Here is an 18,858-nt window from a genome sequence, read left to right on the forward strand (position 1 = left end):
TATCTATACGCTCTTAGTAAAAAGGCTTCTGTGTAGTACCTCAAAGAGTTCTTTGGCTTGTAACAGTAGTGAAACCCTTTTTGGTGCTTTTTAGAACCTTTTTCAAAAAGGTTTCTGTGTAGAACCATCTACAGCACATTCTCCATCAGTCTGAAGAGCTCTTTTATGGTGCAAACATCCCTTTCATCATACAGAGGGTTCTTAGAATGTACATGGTTACATATAGAGCGTTTAAATATAGAACGTATGAATACGCTTTTGCTGGTTTCTCCATGTAGAAGTGTTTAAACAGCTGTCATCAGGAAATCGTTGGTGATTCCAGCAAAGCATAACTGTCCTCGTTCTCTTTGGCTAAGTGGGATGGTCCTCCCTCTCCACTTCCAACACAGCACTATGCTGGCCATTGTGGAGGTCTGTTAGCCGTCAGTTAGTCAGTTAGTGTTCTCCTCCAAGCGTGTTGAGTATATTGAGTACGGTGCCTTAACTCTGTAAGACTTGGAGACCCCGCTGTTGGAACCGTCTAATTGTATGCGGTGTGAATCTGATGATTGTGAATGTGTTGAAATTGGAATAGAACTGGAATAGAATTCATCTGAACTTGGCGAAGGACGTGTCTTCTGAGGATGTGCGCGATTGATCCCCTGAGCTTGTGTGTGTGGTATTAATACGTAAGGATGGATGACGTGGTCCAAAAAACTCCCACCCTGATAAAGGGAACATCATCAAATTTGTCCTCCTTACTCAGTGATGTCAACTGTTTTCAGATAGATGGAGAATGTACTGTAGATGGTTCTATATAGAACCTTTTTAAAATCTAGCACCCAGAAAAGGTTCTTGTGTTATGACGACGTCAAGCTTGTAACAATAGAAGAATCCTTTTGGGTGTTATTTAGAACCGTTCTGTAGCACCTTCATACACATTTCCATCAATCTGAGGGACAGACGGATGGATATAGAAAAACAGACAGACAGATAGATATATAGACAGGCAGGCAGGCAGGCAGGCAGACAGACAGACAGACAGACAGACAGACAGACAGACAGGCGGATGGATATAGAAAAACAGACAGACAGATAGATATATAGACAGGCAGGCAGGCAGGCAGGCAGGCAGGCAGACAGACAGACAGACAGACAGACAGACAGAGAGAGAGATAGACAGGCAGGCAGAAAGATAGACAGACAGATGGATAGACAGACAGACAGACAGACAGACAGATGGATAGATAGACAGTTGGATAGACAGACAGACAGACAGAGAGATAGACATGCAGGCAGAAAGACAGATAGACAGATGGATAGATAGATAGATCTATAGGCAGACAGGCAGGCAGGCAGACAGACAGACAGACAGATAGATAGACATGCAGGCAGAAAGACAGACAGACAGATAGATAGATAGATAGATAGATAGATAGATAGATAGATAGATAGATAGATAGATAGATAGATAGATAGATAGATAGATAGATAGATCTATAGGCAGACAGACAGACAGACAGACAGACAGATAGACATGCAGGTAGAAAGACAGACAGACAGATAGACAGATGTATAGAGAGACAGACAGACAAACAGACAGATAGATAGTTAGATAGACAGATAAATAGACAGGCAGGCAGACAGACATATATATATAGCTTGATAAACCACTTTATAAATCCCAGAAGGAAATTCATGTATTACAGCAGCAGAAATTACAAAACATTACTGCACTTTATTAAGCAGATTAAGCATAAATAGAAGTAAAGGAATATAACAAGAAAATAACAACACAACCATAAAAAGTCAAGCGTAAGTAACGTCGCATAAGTGTTTTGTAGGTAATCGTGCAGTATGTTGTCATTTCTAGTGCATCATCTAAAACATCCAATCAGAAACACACAGAGCAATAACGTATATTAATAGTTAAGCAATATGTGCAGGTGCATAAACTAAGTGGCAGTGCAGAGTAATATGAGTAGAGAGGTGTAGTCATGTCTTCTGTGTCATTCCTTACTACGGCAGAGCTGTAAATGCTCCAATGCCGGACCAGTAGGTCATGGAGGGGGTGCGATGTGCTGTTAAGTGACCTCCTTTCCACCACCATCTCAAAACCTCTCAGTGAGCAGCTCAAAACTGAGCCAACCTTCTTAATCAGTTTGATGAGCTTTTTTCGTCTGATGCTGCCTCCCCAACAAACAACAGACTGGTATGATATGATAATGATAACAGAAATACTTTTACAGTACAAGAGTACAAACCTCCAGAGGAACGAGACAGTTGAGCTGTAGTGTGTCTTTCTCCGTATTCCAGCTCATTGGTGCAGCATAGTTACACTATATTTCCAAAAGTATTCACTCACCGATGTCCAGCCACTTCCACGGCCACAGGTGTATAAAGCCGAGCCCCTAGGCCTGCAGACTGCTTCTACAGACATTAGTGAAAGAATGGGTCGCTCTCAGGAGCTCAGTGAATTCCAGCGTGGTACCGTGATCAGACGCCACCTGGGCAGCAAGTCCAGTCGTGAAATTTCCTCACTACTAAATATTCCACAGTCCACTGTCAGTGGCAATTCTACACTCATTGTCCACTTTATCAGCTCCACTTACTGTATAGCTGCACTCTGTAGTTCTACACTTACAGACTGTAGTCCATCTGTTTCTCTGATACTCTGTTACCCTGTTCTTCAGTGGTCAGGACCCCCACGGACCCCCACAGAGCAGGTACTATTTGGGTGGTGGGTCATTCTCACCACTACAGTAACACTGACGTGGTGGTGGTGTGTTAGTGTGTGTTGTGCTGGTACGAGTGGATCAGACACAGCAGTGCTGCTGGAGTTTTTAAACACCTCAGTGTCACTGCTGGACTGAAAATAGTCCACCAACCTGTGGGCAGCGTCCGCTGGGCAGCGTCCTGTGGGTAGCGTCCTGTGACCACTGATGAAGGACCAGAGGATGACAAACACAAACTGTGCAGCAGCAGATGAGCTGTCGTCTCTGACTTTACATCTACAACGTGGACCGACAAGGTAGGAGTGTCTAATAGAGTGGACAGTGAGTGGACACAGTGTTTAAAAACTCCAGCAGCACTGCTGTGCCTGATCCACTCATACCAGCACAACACACACTAACACACCACCACCACATCAGCATTACTGCTGAGAATGATCCACCACCCAAATAGTACCTGCTCTGTGAGGGTCCATGGGGGTCCTGACCACTGAAGAACAGGGTAACAGAGTATCAGAGAAACAGATGGACTACAGTCTGTAACTGTAGAACTACAAAGTGCAGCTATACAGTAAGTGGAGCTGATAAAGTGGACAGTGAGCGTAGAAACAAGGACGTGGTCAGGATGTTCTACCTGATCGGTGTGTTTGTATGAAGCATCAAAGCATTTTTGACGGTACCTCTTATTAACAATATGAACCGAAGTTGTAACCATAACAATATTCTTACTTCTGAAGTATCCCTTTTGTTTATATTCCACCTCAAGTGTTCATAAGGGGTTAATTTGCTGAGGGAATAAACAAGTCATATTATTTCAGCACAAAGACAGGTATTCCTGGTAGGCCCTCATTGGAGAGCTATATTACTCATCTCAGAGTGGCCATGCAAATCGACACGGCTGAAAGCAGAAAGGAGAGAGAACATTATCTCAGAGCCACACAATGGTCAGGAAGGTTTCTCAACACGTCTGTCAGCGTATGATTTGTAGGCCTCCGCCGTTCGTTAGATTTACAGCGAGAAGTCCTTGTTGGAGGGGTCACGATGAGCTCGGCTGATTTCACAGATAGGAGACGACCCCGCCTCAGCGTCTCAGAGCCGGTGATTGTGTTGGCTGCCTTTATTGCCGCCTTTCAGCCGCTGTTCTTCATACTCGCGTGATTTATCACAGCAAACAGGATCCCGTTATAAACAACCTAAATATGAAGTGTGTGTTTTAGAAAGGGAAGCATTTTTGATTCAGTGACTTTTTAGAAAAATGATTCTGTCATGAGTTGCACGACGGAATGAATGCTGCCAGTCAGAAGTTTGGGGACGCCACCTTTTTTCAGTGTCTTATGCTCCAGGGTGTGTTTTGGTTTGTCCATCTGCATTTACACGACCAAGTCGTGAGGCGAATTATTCAGTAACCGCATGAAATAAATATATTTTTTCGTAAAAGCTCCTCAAATGAACAGAACGTGTGTTTTATGATCTCCACATATCAATATACGCTCACAGTTTACTGCTGAAAGCCAAAAATCTCCGCCGCTCTTTGCGTTATTCTCTAAAAGTGATGTTTCCAGAGCAGATCACTGAAGAGACGCCGTCTGTTTATAGTTTAGAGCCCAGATTTGGGGAAAAACGGGTCGACTTTCAGTAGAAAAACAAAGTTCAGCTTCTTTTATTATAAGGGTTTAAAATGACGTCACCGTCTATTAGACTGGAGAGAAGAGCTACAGCCTCACACGACGCCCAGCTTCTGAATGGAGCTTATGGAATATGAACGATATGAAGAACATACGTTTTGGAACCAGCGGTGGTCCCAAGGAGCTGAAAAGGTTAAGATATTTGCATATTTTCATTGTTATTTAGCAGTAAAGCAGCACAAAACTATTACTGTTTAAATTTTTCTTTGCAAAAAACCCAAAACTGATGTCCCGGTTTATGCATATATATATACACGTGACCTTAGAAAGTGTTTTTAAATGTGTGATAATTTAGCTTAAGAATGCTTCCGTTCACTTATTTATCTATTTTGGACCATACTGATGAAAGCAGGGGGCCCAGTCTTGTGGTTTTTGATTCCTGTGTTGTAAATTATGGCCTGCGTTTCCCCCACTGCCCTATCTCCACTCAGCACTAGTGTTGGTCAGTTGAAGTAATGACCTCATGGCATAACGGTCACTATCACCTTCTCAGCGTGAGTTGCAAGCCATCTGCTGGGGTCGAAAGTTCAACTTTTCCACATTTAAACTCAAATTATTCCCTCTGCACTCGACCCGCATAGACGTGTCAGTAGGCTTGGCTTTAAGCTCACAGTGCTAAAGGATTAGTTTGGTGAAAATGAAACCCAGTTTCTGCCCCTTTGCTTCAGAACTAAGCCTTACTGGAGCTGGAGATGAGCTCTGGTAATGTAATGTGTGTGTGATTTGACTGGCCAATTCATATGAGATAAAGAAATAAAGGATCTGTGTCATTTCCCCAGATTAAGTGACCTTTATTAGTCCCAAATGGGGAGATTTCACCTCCGCATTTAACCCATCCGTGCAGTGAAGCACCCACATGCACACTAGTGAATACACACATACTAGGGGGCAGTGAGCACACTTGCCCAGAGCGGTGGGCAGCCCTATCCGCAGTGCCAGGGGAGCAATTGGGGGTTAGGTGTCTTGCTCAAGGACACCTCAGTCATGTACTGTCGGATCAAAACGTCGACCTTCCGGGCACAAGGCTGGTTCCCTAACCTCCAGCCCACGACTGCCCACTCCAAGTAGTTTACGTTTACCTGGACAGGTGCGGATTGTCCAAACAATAACCCATTTCGTGGCAACATGGCATATATGGTGGAGAAAAAGGCAACACTAGACAAGAGAGTAGACTTCACATCTCATTTCAGTGTAGAGTGACACCTGATATCAACGGCAGTTCCAAATGAGGGTACGTAATCTTAGCGTTTCAATAGTAGGTCCCACCTTATATGAATTGCCTCTAATAACTGTGTAGTTACACATGAATAACATATGCAACAACACTATCTATTGAGGATTTAGTCAGTGTTAGAGATGGATTACAGAAATAAAGCTTATGTAATTACATGTGTATCTTTTTGATGTCTTTTCCAGCAGTTAAAGGAAGCATGCTTTACCTATTGTTACATTTATGTGTTATGTAATTACTGTGGAATAACTGTGTTGTAACAGTGTTAGTGTAAGACCATTCTGAATTACATTGTACCTATACAACACCTAGAGAACTTTCCTGTAGTGCAGTGTTAGTTACACTTTATAATAGATGGACAATTCCTGTGTAGTTGGTATGTAGGTACTGTGTTATAAAGGGGTGGTAATAAAGTTATAATGTTATTATTAATGGTATAAATGTTATATTTTAAGATGAGGGGGCGTCGGCTGTGCTGTCACATTACAGGGTGTTTAAAGATGTAACTGGTCACAGTGTCACAGCACTAGCAACATAAGTGCTACCCAAATGTTAGGAAAGCTGGCAGATCCAGTGTAAGTCAGATCTTAACGCGAGTTATTACATATGTCCTTTTAGTGCTGGAAAAAACTGCTGTTCCAGTCTAATTACAAGTGTAATTACATTGTTATTACCCTTGTGTAATTACATGCCAGAGAATAGGATGTTATAACTGTTAAGCTTCACTTGTGTTTACCTGAGGCAAAACTGAGTTGATACACGTGTGTAATTACATAGGCTGTACGTCTGTTTTCCATCTGTAACAGTGACTAAATCAATGGTAATTACATTGTTGTTGCATATCGCTGTTGTCGGGAGAAAACCTCGTATCTCCATTTTTGTCGTTTTTTAGTTTTTGACATGTTTTGAAAATGCCTGTTGCTCTTTGCATTGTGTGTTAATTTCATGAAGAATGGACAGAAATGGGCCAAAATTACTCTGAAAAAATTCTGGTTCCATTGACTTGCATTAAAAGCACAGTAGGTTTTTTCCTTTTCCTGTAAAGTACCGTTTTGGAGATGCAAGGTTTTCTCCCGACAACAGCGATATGTTGGTCACATGTAATGATGCAATTGTTAGAAACACTTAATATAAAGTGGGACCCAGTAGTCCTGTCATGAACTTGGGGATGAAGGAATTGGGTCAAATTTACCCACTTTTGTCATTACATCACTGTGATTTTCAAATGACCAATCCTGTTCCATTAGACGTAGACATATTTGGAGTCTTTGGTGATGGAGCTACGCGGCTAATATGGTTAACAAGTACGTCGCTGCTGTCAGAGCGAAACCTTGTCTCTGCAAAGTGGTGACTTCACAGGAGAAGACTAGACTTTTTTACAAGTCCAGTGTACAAGTCCAGTACAGTGTAAAGGCCAACAGACGTTTTCAAATGACATCAAAAACTGAAAAACAACAAAAATGGAGATATGAGGTTTTGTTCCGACAGCAGCGATTTATTTGTGCCAACTACATGATTGAATCACATTTTCATAGATAATAGGCAGCATAGATGGCGTGTTGTACCATACTATTAACTAAAAAACGGACAAAGCTGAACTAAATGGCTAAAAAACCGTAAATCAGCCAGCTTGACGTCTGTACTTTAGTGCATGGTTTATAGACAACCGTGTGTCGTACAGAGTCAGAAACAACACCATCAAGTCTATTTATGTTAAAGTCACAGGGTTCATCCCAGTTCAGCACCTTCTGATACTCTGACTTTCCCCAGCACTCGGGAAAGTCCATTTCACGCCTTTTAAGCTTATCAAACCCAAAGTCTCAGTGGCGACACATTCCGAGTGTTTGTGTTTGTTTCCTTTAACTAACCAAAATCTGACCCCAGAGTTGTGGAAGAGTGTGCACGTCCACGTTGGTCAGTATCAGCATTTGGAATCTGAGCTTTCTGTGAGCTACCATGTTTCCTATCACTATATCAAAGAAACTCTGTGCTGCCTTTATTGTTGGATGCACTGCAGTAGCCACCTGCCGCACTTCATGGCCGTCCCCACCCACCTAATTTGGCCTTTGGCCCTTGTCTGCACCCACTCACATTGAGTCTTGAGATCTGCTCCACTGGAGTGAGCACTGCATGATGTCAACAGACTAGTGTGCGGCAGCACAGCCAAGCAGCTTGGCTTTGCTTCGCCACTTTTTATCTGTATCAACATTATATTATGAGTTAGCTTTCGGAAGGCATTCGGAAGCAAGTCAAAATGAAATTAAAGGCCATATACTTGGCTGTGGCATGCCGCGATACAGGGCTTTTTTTTTGTTTGTTTTTATGTTTATTTTCACCCGATTTTCTCCCCAATTTAGTCGTTTCCAATTCCACCTACTACTTAGGTCAGCTAACAGACGCCTGTATTGACTAGCATCGCACTGAGTAATGGGGGGAGATGGGGGGCCATCCTACCCACCCAGAGAGAGCGAGGCCAGTTGTGCTCTCTTGGACTCCCGACTACGAACGGCTGTAACATCACCAGGGATCTAACTCACGATCTCCTGATGATATGGCCAACGCTTAGACGGTTGCGCCACTCGGGAGCCCCACCACGGCACAGGTTTAAAAGCCAGAACGCTTTCTGTCACTTTACGGCAAAAAGGGCCAGGGTTCGATTCCCCGGCCAGGTGACCAGGGTCAATTCTGAGAGGGGTTTGCTTATTGTATGTGCAAGGGTTCCCTCCTGTAGACCAAAGACATGCAGTCAGGCAAACTGCAGATGCTAAACTGGCCAAAGGTGTGTGTGTGTGTGTGTGTGTGTGTGTGTGTGTGTGTGTGTGTGTGTGTGTGTAAGTATGTCTTAAGTTCCGTCATAGATTATTATATAGCACTTTTTACAACAGGTGTCGTCACAAAGCAGCTCTACAGAAAAATCCGGGTCCGAGCCCCCATAAGCATCCCCAATGGCGACAGTGGCAAGGAAAAACTCCCTAAGACCTTGAGAGGAACCAAGACTGAAAAGGAGAACCTATCCTCCTTTTATCTATCATGGAAAGCTAATTGCCAAAGACTTGACCAAGTGTTTAGCTTGACTTAAAGACTGAGGCTGTGTCTGAGTTGCGAACACTGACTGGAAGATTATTCCAAACTTTGGGAGGCTTTGTTTGAGAAGGCTCCACCATCCTGATGTAACTTTATTCATTCTAGGTACTAACAGTAAGTCAGAACCTTGCGATCTAAGTAGGCACGTTGATTCATACTATGAGAAATTCCTTCAGGCACTGAAGGGTCCGTTTAGAGCTCTTTATAGGTCACTGAAAGAATTTGGTAATCGATTTAACTGGCAACCAGTGTCTCTGTGTCTGCCCTGTGATGCACCTGTCCGGGGTCTTTCCTGCCTTCTGCCCAATGAGCGCTAGAATAGGCTCCAGCTGCCCCGTGCCCCATGAGGATCAGCGGTTTAGAAAACGCATGTGCGTTATATAGCTGCATTATGCCTGCCCCACCCAGCATGCCATAACATCCACCAGCACAAGCTCAGTGAGACCAGCTGCTTATCCACTATGAGCGCAGGGCCTCAAAATGAGTGAACAAATTTTTCTTCACCTGAGACAAAAGTGTTAGCCCACCTTTTGTAGACCTCTAATGGAAACACTTTTATGGCCACTAATATGTGAAGTATATCGCTGTGGTTGGAACAAAACCTCATATCTCCAAAGTGGTAACTTTACAGGCGAAGGAAAAAACCTACTTTGTTTTTGTTTTTGAGTTTTTTCGGAGTAATTTCGGGCCGTTTCTGTTTGTCCATTCATTGTGAAGTTTACATGCAATGTAAAGGTCGACAGGCCTTTTTTTTCAAATGATGTCAAAAACAGAAAAATGACAAAAATGGAGATACAAGGTTTTGTCCTGATAGCACAGCGGTATCCACATTTACATGCTTCTCATTCAAAACTTTTTGTCATGCTGTACGATTAATAACAGCATTGTGCTTAAAGATCAGATTACACTCAGTGTAAACGGCAACAGGCGTTTTCTAATAATGTCAAGTCCTGAAAAAACTACAAAAATGGGGATGCAAGGTTTTTTGTTCCGACAGCAGTGATATATTTGTATTGTGCAAACTACATGATCATATTTTTATAGATAACAGACTATTAACTTCAAAAATGGACAAAGCTGTACTTTAGTCCATGTTTTGACAACATTGCCTTTAAAGCTGTTGGAATCTGATGGAATCTGATGGAAAAGATCAGATTAAATGGACAGAACTGGACGCTTTACGCGCCGAGTTAGTAACTGTGATGTACTATAAGAGGCTGCTTGATGAGAGGCGGCCTTCAGTTAGCAGATACTGCATCGTGTGAAAGTGAAGCAGAGTTGAAGTGGCTGGGGGGGAAGTGAGCCACAGATTAGTTCTGACTTAGACCAGAGCCTGAGAGCAGTGATCTGAGCTCCAAGGGCAGCCCTGATCTGAAGTTCTTCGATTGCAGAACAAAGTATTTACATACTTCCATTATCTGAAGTGCAAAATCTTGAACCGCATAAGCTCTGCAGGGCCTATATTTGGGTGCACAGTTCAGTTCCTCTCGCTCTTCAGCTACAGGCCTCGCAGATCAGTTTCTAAATAATTCATAGCAGTTTCTAAATGAAAAGTCTTAATGTCAATATCTGAATAATGTGCTGGTAAGTTAAGGGGTCGGGATGGTGCTGGTCTAGCTGGCTAAATGAGCACTGTTGTCACTCTTACTGCACTGTTGCACTTTGAAATGCTTTTTTCCCTCTGCATCACACTTGCACACAATCACGATCAGATAAGGCCGAGAAGAGTCTTTTTGTTCTATGGGTTATGAATCCTTTCAGATTCGCTATGTTGCCTTTCACTTTGCCTTTTGACTGTTAGCACATTTGTTGTGTGAGCATCTGCAAAGTGACTACATGTAAAATGTAAATGCAGTTCCTCTCCCAGTCTCAGTGTGGTTTCTGTGGCCGGGGGGGGGGACCTACCAGATGATAAACCGGGTATGGCGGTTTTCTGGTTTTTCTCTCTCCTCTGATGAACAGTCATCTGCTTCTCATAATCTGGCTACTGTTTCGGTGGCCATTAGCGTGTGGAAACATATACGCAGCTCAGTGAAAGACAGGGTTCCTAGGGTAGGGGTTGCAAATGTTAAGAAGAGTCATTTTATTGCGTTTCAACAAATATCAAACCACCTTGGGAGCCACAACATTTCATGTCTATTTTATTGAAGTAGGTTTGTCTCAGTGTGTGCTAATGTAGTGGTATGGGCAAAAAAAATGCATAATACATGAAATAAATGAAAATGCAAACCTACTTTGCTCTGCTTTAAGCTTTTAATCTGAGCCACAGCCGCTTTTCTCACATCTCCAGCAGGAAACTTTCCCAAATGTAGAAGTTTCTTTCTCTGAAATCTCTGAACCTTTGACTTTAACAAAGCTCAGAGTCTCATTCGCCAGCTTCTTGTTCAGATCTTCCCGTTCCACCTTAAATGGTGCCTGAGGCGCCAGATTGTAGCTAACTGTTGCACCATTTAAGGTGGAATGGGAAGATTCAAACAAGAAGATGGTAAATGAGACTCTGACTTCAGCTTCGTGACTTTAGTGTTTTGACAGTTTCTTGTTGCAGATTAAAGGTATCAGGAAACCAGCTGGAGTTGATTAATAATGCAAATAGTTTGTCTCCAAATTGTCGATGTTCGTCTTAAATCTTTCTCTTAGCCTATTCGTGAGCTACTAGCTAGGCGAGACTGTAGTCTGCGTTGCTATGGTGACCAGTAGTCAGCGTGCCAACCTTCAGGGTTAACGTTTGAATTAAACTCCAGTGTTTAAGTTTAATTTACTGCAAAATGAGGTTTATTCGATGTTTTTCTTACTAATCTAATTCTGCTGTGGAGCAGTAAAAGAGCCACATGTGGCGCCGGAACCACATGTTGCTGACCCCTGGCCCAGTGAGAGAGATGCTAGGCCCGTGTTTTAGCTTGGCGTTGGCTAAAGCGGCTCACAGAGACAGTATGCAGGCTCTAAAATACCCTGCACTTCCTGAAGGCCTGGTGTTGAACACAGCTGTTAAGTTTGGACAGCTCTGTGATCTAACCTTTAATTCACACATGTGTGGTGGTGAAATGCGGCTACATAGGTCATGTGTTTTTAGTCTCAGCTACAGTCACCTGCTATGGCTCTCAGGTTGAAGAGCTCTCAGCTGAACTGCAGAAATATCTAAGCGGGCGACGCGCACTTCGCTTCTGCTGTTTATTTTTTACGGCCCTGGTCCATCCGTCGAAGTTCAGCGCAAACCGAGAAGAACTAAAAAAAGAAAAACCTCAGCGTCTTATCACAGCTATCCTGTGCTGCTATTTCAATCACGTATTCTCTAAAGAGCCGAGGAGTTACGATCAAGGCTCGAGTGAGAGAGAAAGCGAGAGAGAGAGAGAGAAAAAAAAGGGCAGACCTCATTTCACAAGCTCATCATCACGGTGACCTCTCGGTGCAGTGATAGCGTCAGTTCAGAGCGGCTTTGGTTTTCCTGTTCTGACTGATGAGAGTTTGTTTGTCACATTTACGTTCAGCACAGTGAGACTTCATCCAGAGATGGAGGGAGCAGGGCTCTACAGCTTTCACCGTGCAGTGGGCGCTGCTGCTGTGTGCAGCTGGAGAGTGAGTAGGCCTCGTGGATGAAGGCTGCGCTTTTAAGTGTTCAGGACCTCAGGACAACACCTTAAAATGCCGTTGTGGAATAATGTAATTCACAAACTGTAAACGTTATCTACCTTGGGAGCCACAGCATTTCATGTCTATCTTATTGAAGTAACGTTTCACCATCTTGGCTGTAAATACACTCAGTGGCCACTTTATTAGGTGTTCAATTGCTTGTTAACACAAATAGCTAATCAGCCAATCACACGGCCGCAACTCCGTGCATTTAGGCATGTAGAGGTGGTCAAGACGACCTGCTGAAGTGCAGACCGAGCATCAGAACGGGGAAGAAAGGGGATTTAAGGGACTTTGAACGTGGCGTGGTTGTTGGCGCCAGACGGGCTGGTCTGAGTATTCCAGAAACTGCTGATCTGCTGGGATTTTCACACACAACCATCTCTAGGGTTTACAGAGAACGGTCCGAAAAAGAGGAAATATCCAGTGAGCGGTCAGCTGTGTGGATGAAAACGCCTTGTTGATGTGAGAGGTCAGAGGAGAACGGGCAGACTGGTTCCAGATGATAGAAAGGCAGCAGGAGCTCAAATAACCAACCAGAATCTCTGAGGAACGTTTCCAACACCTTGTTGAAAGTCTGACATGAAGAATTAAAGCAGTTCTGAAGGCAAAAGGGGGTCCAACCTTTTGTGTATATCTCAGTATATTTATATATCTGTGTTAATGTGCTAGTGTAGGCTAAAACTATAAACGACAATGCAGACTTACTTTGCTCTGCTTTAAGCTTTGGCTCAGCTATGGCTGCTTTTCTCGCATCTCCAGCAGAAAACTTTTCCAAATGGTGCCTCTAGTTTCTAGTAAAATGTCTCTGAACGTTTGAATTTTTTACAAAGGTCCAGCTTCTCATTTGCCAGCTTCTTCCTGTTCGACCTTAAATGGTGCCTGAGGCGCCAGAATGTAGCTAATTATGTAGCTAACTGTTGCACCATTTAAGGTGGAACGGGAAAAATTTGAACAAGAAGCCAGTAAAAAAGAATCTGACTTCATGACTTTTTAGTGTCCGACAGTTTCTTGTTGCAGATTAAACGTATCAGAAAACCAGCGAAATTATTCGTCTCCAAATTATTGATGTTCAACTTAAATCTCTTTGCCTTTTTGTTAGCTACTAGCTAACTGTGTGTGTGTATGTGTGTGTGTATATATATATATATATATATATATATATATATATATATATATATATATATATATATATATATATATATATATATAGAGAGAGAGAGAGAGAGAGAGAGAGAGAGAGAGAGAGAGGAAGCTTTAACAACTGAACATAATATATTTCTTCAATATTTAATGTGTCCATTCTTTATCTCAGGAGTTTTTCAAAGAAAGTTCAGTCTTAGAAGCTGGTCAGATCTTCTGAACTAATCAAACCCATTCAGTGGTGGTGTGGTCTGGACTCTGGGGTGGTCAGTCCATCGTCCAGCTTCTTTGTTTGATGTGTCCGTCTCCTTTTCCCAGTGAGGTTCTTCTTGATCAGCTACACGTCCTTTCAGACCCACAGCGCTGAGTGGTCTCCTCACAGTGGAAGGATGGACAGAAACACCTGTGGATGTTTTCAGATCTGAAGCAGCTTGATCTTCTCCTCTCTCTCAGAGATCAAAGCTTTCAGTGCTGTTTATCTGATGATGGGGGCAGTCTTGGTGGTCTACCAGGACTACCAGGTGGTTGTTAGGAGCCACATTTCCTCGGTAGCTTTTAATAATTTTTTAAACGGATGTTTTGGAAAGTTTCATAGATTATTTCTAACCTCAGAAATCTCTCATGAGAAATGAATATTTTGTAGCATCACCGTCATGTTTTACATCGTGACTATTTTATAGAATAAAAATCATTGTAAATTTAGGTTTTGTAGTTTTAAAGCCATTTTATATCATACAAATAGTCCTCAGTCTAACTAATACTTATAGCATATAAGTTAGATTTTATAGCATCATAATGAACGTATACAGCATAACAAGCCTTATAAAGGGTCTATAAATGGTTTAAAATGAGCTTATTAATGCTTATTAATCAGTTTATAAATACCGTTCTCATGCAAAATAAATACAGTGGCTGTTTTGACTGGAAGTTGAGTAAATGAAGGGTGGTCTCTGACTTGCACAGTGCTTTATAAGGCTAATAATTGATGGAAGCTTATTGCCCACCAATTAGAATTAGCCTAAAAATACTGTGGTAGTAGCCATCGTGAAGCAGATGTGCAGTTAGCTCAATGCTAATTGGTAAAGATAAACTTCCATTTCGTCAAGAAGTGAACTTCAGACGCAAAACATGTCTCGATTGATCTTGAAGTTAGAAGAAATTTGTGTTTCACCTTCTTTTGCCACTTTATATACCATAGAAATGAGCCTGGATTCTTATCTACCTCTAACCGAACCTGCTATCATTTGTAGAGCTGACTCAGGCTGCATGTATTTTTCCTTTAAGGCTTTACTGTAACTCATGGGTGGGTCTTGGTCCTGTACAGATTCGGAGGCTTTCCAGGCAGAAGAAAGCCACCAGGCTGCAGCATAATGACACTTGAGAGTGGGCGGCCATCCCGCTGGCTAGCCAAACTGTCTCCATGAGCATCCGACCAGACGAGGGGCGAAGAACATGGGCTATGAACAGCACTGACCAACCGGCCCACGACCATGTCCAGCAAAGCAGTGACGTGCAGCACCTGTGTGAGCTGTATGAAGTAATGCAGGCATTATAGCTCTTTGCAGCGGAGACTCTCAGCTTAACACACCACAGACGGTCCGGTCATCGCGCTTGTTCTGCGGACTCTCCATTGTGCTGCCTTTATGGACTCAAACATCATATATTGTCATGCACCTGCACTTGAAGCTAACTTGCACTGGTTAACGCCTTAAACTGTAGGCTTATTATCAGTTATTAATCTTAACTTTTTCATCTTGGTATATTTTCAAGTAACTGGTAATATTATCCACTACTAATTATTCAGTAACTGCAATCATTTATTCTGTAGCTACTATGAATTTGTGAGTAACTACTATGAATTATTCAGTAGCTACTATGGATTATTTAGTAAGTACTTTAAAGTACACAGTAATTACTATGAATCATTCAGTAGCAACTGTAAACTATCAGTAGCTGCAATGGATTATTTAGTAAGTACTTTAAAGTACACAGTAATTACTATGAATCATCCAGTAGCAACTGTAAACTATTCAGTAGCTACAATGGATTATTTAGTAAGTACTTTAAAGTACACAGTAATTACTATGAATCATTCAGTAGCAACTGTAAACTATCAGTAGCTGCAATGGATTATTTAGTAAGTACTTTAAAGTACACAGTAATTACTATGAATCATCCAGTAGCAACTGTAAACTATTCAGTAGCTGCAATGGATTATTTAGTAAGTACTTTAAAGTACACAGTAATTACTATGAATCATCCAGTAGCAACTGTAAACTATTCAGTAGCTACAATGAATTATTTAGTAAGTACTTTAAAGTACACACTAACTACAATGAATTATTCAGTAGCAACTGTAAATTATTCAGTAGCTACACTCTTGGAAATGACGCTTCTTCAAGGGTTCTTTAGTAAAGAAAATTTGTTCAAAGCCAAAGAACTCTCTTTTGGTACCTTATAGAACCCTTTATAAGAGTGTGCTCTGAATTCTGCAGAGACTGAAGTGGAACTGAAATGTGAATGAACCCACAGACAGGGCTGGTTTCCCTGACCAGAATTAAGCCTGATCTTGGACTAAATCACAGTGACAGTGGTGAAACACTGTTGGAAGTACTTTGCAGTCTAGGCTTAGGCTTAATCTGGGCCTGGGTGAGTGTAAAATAAAATTGAAAGGCCCAAATCCAGTGAACCCTTAAAACCACACCGCTGGTCTGCACTAGTCCACTGCGTAAAACAAGGTCCCTTCACGATCTGATCACTGGGTTTTGTAATGTGATGTATTTCTCAACAGAACATTGTTTGAGGCACACACTGAACTTTATTATTAAATAAAATTACAACACCAGCACATCAGCTCAGATAGTCTTTATAAATGGGCTATTGTGGGTCAATTATAAAGGTTTATAAATAGTTTAATATTAGTTTATTAATGTTTATTAATCAGTTCATAAACACCATCAGTCAGCATTACACCTGTCAGATTTCACAGCTGTGATCGGATATAATGACTCCGATTATTTTTAAGTGTTAACAATGTTTCTTGAGTATTTTAAGGTGTTTATTATCTAATTAATAACCATTAATAAGCTAGTATTAAATCATTTATAAACCGTTAATAAGTGTATTCTTATTCTAAAGTGATATCCAATCCTATACCATCGAGACCTTATTATGTATTAAAACAAATTTTAATTATACAGAATCAAAATATTGTTTTACAGCAGCATCATAATATTTTATAGCATTAAAATGAAAAATATCCGAACTGTAGTTGATGGACTATGCAGAATCAAAGTATTAAGTAATGATATATGAATTTCTTTTAGCATCACAATCATGCTGTACAGCGTCTTTCATAGTATAAAAATTGTAAATGTATATTTTGTAGTATTAAAGCCATTTTATATCATGAAAAGATATTGTAAATACTGTTTAAATAATATTTAGAGCATATAAGTCATATTTACTTAAATGGTTCTATAAATGGTTTAAAATTAGTTTATTAATGCTTATTAATCAGTTTGTAAACAAACCAGTCAGCCTTATACTTTGTCTTCCGATGTAATAGCTCACTTTCCCTTATTATTAAAGTGTTATAAATGTTTAAGTATTTTAAGGTGTACTAGTTTTAAATCATTTATAAACCGTTTATAAGGGTAAGCCATTATTATAGAGATCTTATGTGTCAAAACAATGTTTAATAATATAGAATCAAAATGTTTTACAGCACCATCCTAGTATTTTATAGCGTTAAAATGAAAAGTAGCAAAATTGTAGTCGATAGACTTATATATTTATTTATTTATTATTATTTTTATAGCATCACAATCATGTTTTACAGTGTCTATTATAGTCTAAAAATCATATTTGGTAATATTGAATCATATATGAATATGAAATGAGGTGAATGCATCTCGCTGTTGTCGAAACAGGGGCAGCACGGTGGCGCGGTGGGTAGCGCCTCATAGCAAGGAGGGCCTGGGTTCGATTCCCCGGCCGGGCGACGGGGTCCTCTCTGTGTGGAGTTTGGATGTTCTCCCCGTGTCTGCGTGGGTTTCCTCCGGGTTCTCCGGTTTCCTCCCACAGTCCAAAATTGCTAAATTGCCCCTAGGTGTGTGAGTGACTGTCTGTGTCTGTCTGTCTGTCTGCCCTGCGATGGACTGGCGACCTGTCCAGGGTGTATCCTGCCTTTCGCCCGAAGACTGCTGGGATAGGCTCCAGCACCCCCCATGACCCTGAGGGAGAAGCGGCTTAGAAAATGGATGGATGGATGTTGTCGAAACAAAACCTTATATGTCCAAAATGGTAACTTTACAGGAGAAGGAAAAAACATGCTCTACTTTTAATGTAAGTCAATGGAACCAGAATTTTTTACAAGCCGTTTTGGGCCGTTTCTTTTGGTCCCTTCATCATGAAATTTACAGACAATGTAAAGGACAACAGGCGTTTTCAGATTATGTCAGAAACAGAAAAATGACGAAAATAAAGAGATACAAGGTTTTGTATCTGCTGTATATATATAATGAAACATATGTTATTAATGCTATGACTGAATAGGATTTTTGGTTACCACACAGGCTTCATAGCCCATAAATATTAGTGTTGATTTTTATCTGCCACTAACTGAATCTGAGTCAATTTGTAAAGCTGACACGGTCTCTGTCCACTTCTCCCACACGAGGCGTGTCCTTATGACATATTTACTACACATGTCTAAATCTGGAGGTTCTTCCACACCTACACAGTGGCTATTACCAAATTAGACTTGGATAACTCAAAAGAAGGTTCGAGGCAGTGAGCCGAGGGCTAAACATACCTCGGCGTGTCGTCAGCGCGCCGTTGTTTTCTATTCCTGGCAGAATAATTGCGTATAATCACATGCAGGCCAAATATGAAATCTGCCCATGAAGAGATGAAGAAAATCCTGATCTGATTTAGATCAGTACAGGCGTCGAAATCTAAAAGAGGACACCGACATCTATCCTGGGATTCAGTTCAGAGAATCGAAATCATATCTTAAAGCGAAAACATCATATTTTCTACTATCAAAACTTCATTTTATAGCATTAAAATCCCATTTTATAATCTCAAAAAGACATTTCTAGCTAGAAATTGACATTTTGTAGTATCAGTCATTTCATATCATGAAGACGATACTGTAAATAGCGTCTAAATAATATTTATACCATATAAGTCATATTTTAAAGCACCATGATGAACTTACATAGCATAACAAGCCTTATAAGTGGTGTATTAATGTTTATTAATCAGTTTATAAACACCATCAGTCAGCCTTATACCTTGGCGTCAGATAGCTCACTTTTCCCTACTTATTGAAGTGTTATAAATGTTTTAAGTATTTTATGTAATCAGTAAC

At 41.1% G+C, this 18,858-nt stretch overlaps 1 protein-coding gene across 4 annotated transcripts in view; it reads left to right on the forward strand.

Annotated features, from left to right (window-relative positions):
- Positions 1 to 16,329, forward strand: part of evi5a (ecotropic viral integration site 5a) — a 51,614-nt gene extending 35,285 nt beyond the window's left edge. For all 4 annotated transcript variants that reach the window (XM_017712273.1, XM_017712274.1, XM_017712277.1 and 1 more), the window contains one exon: positions 14,806 to 16,329. In XM_017712273.1, coding sequence (XP_017567762.1) covers positions 14,806 to 14,862 — 57 coding nt within the window. In that variant the 3' untranslated portion in view covers positions 14,863 to 16,329. The remainder of the gene's footprint in view (positions 1 to 14,805) is intronic.
- The last annotated feature ends 2,529 nt before the right edge of the window (positions 16,330 to 18,858 follow it).

Source organism: Pygocentrus nattereri, chromosome 19 (genome assembly GCF_015220715.1).
Source record: "Pygocentrus nattereri isolate fPygNat1 chromosome 19, fPygNat1.pri, whole genome shotgun sequence".
NCBI classification, from domain to species: domain Eukaryota; kingdom Metazoa; phylum Chordata; class Actinopteri; order Characiformes; family Serrasalmidae; genus Pygocentrus; species Pygocentrus nattereri.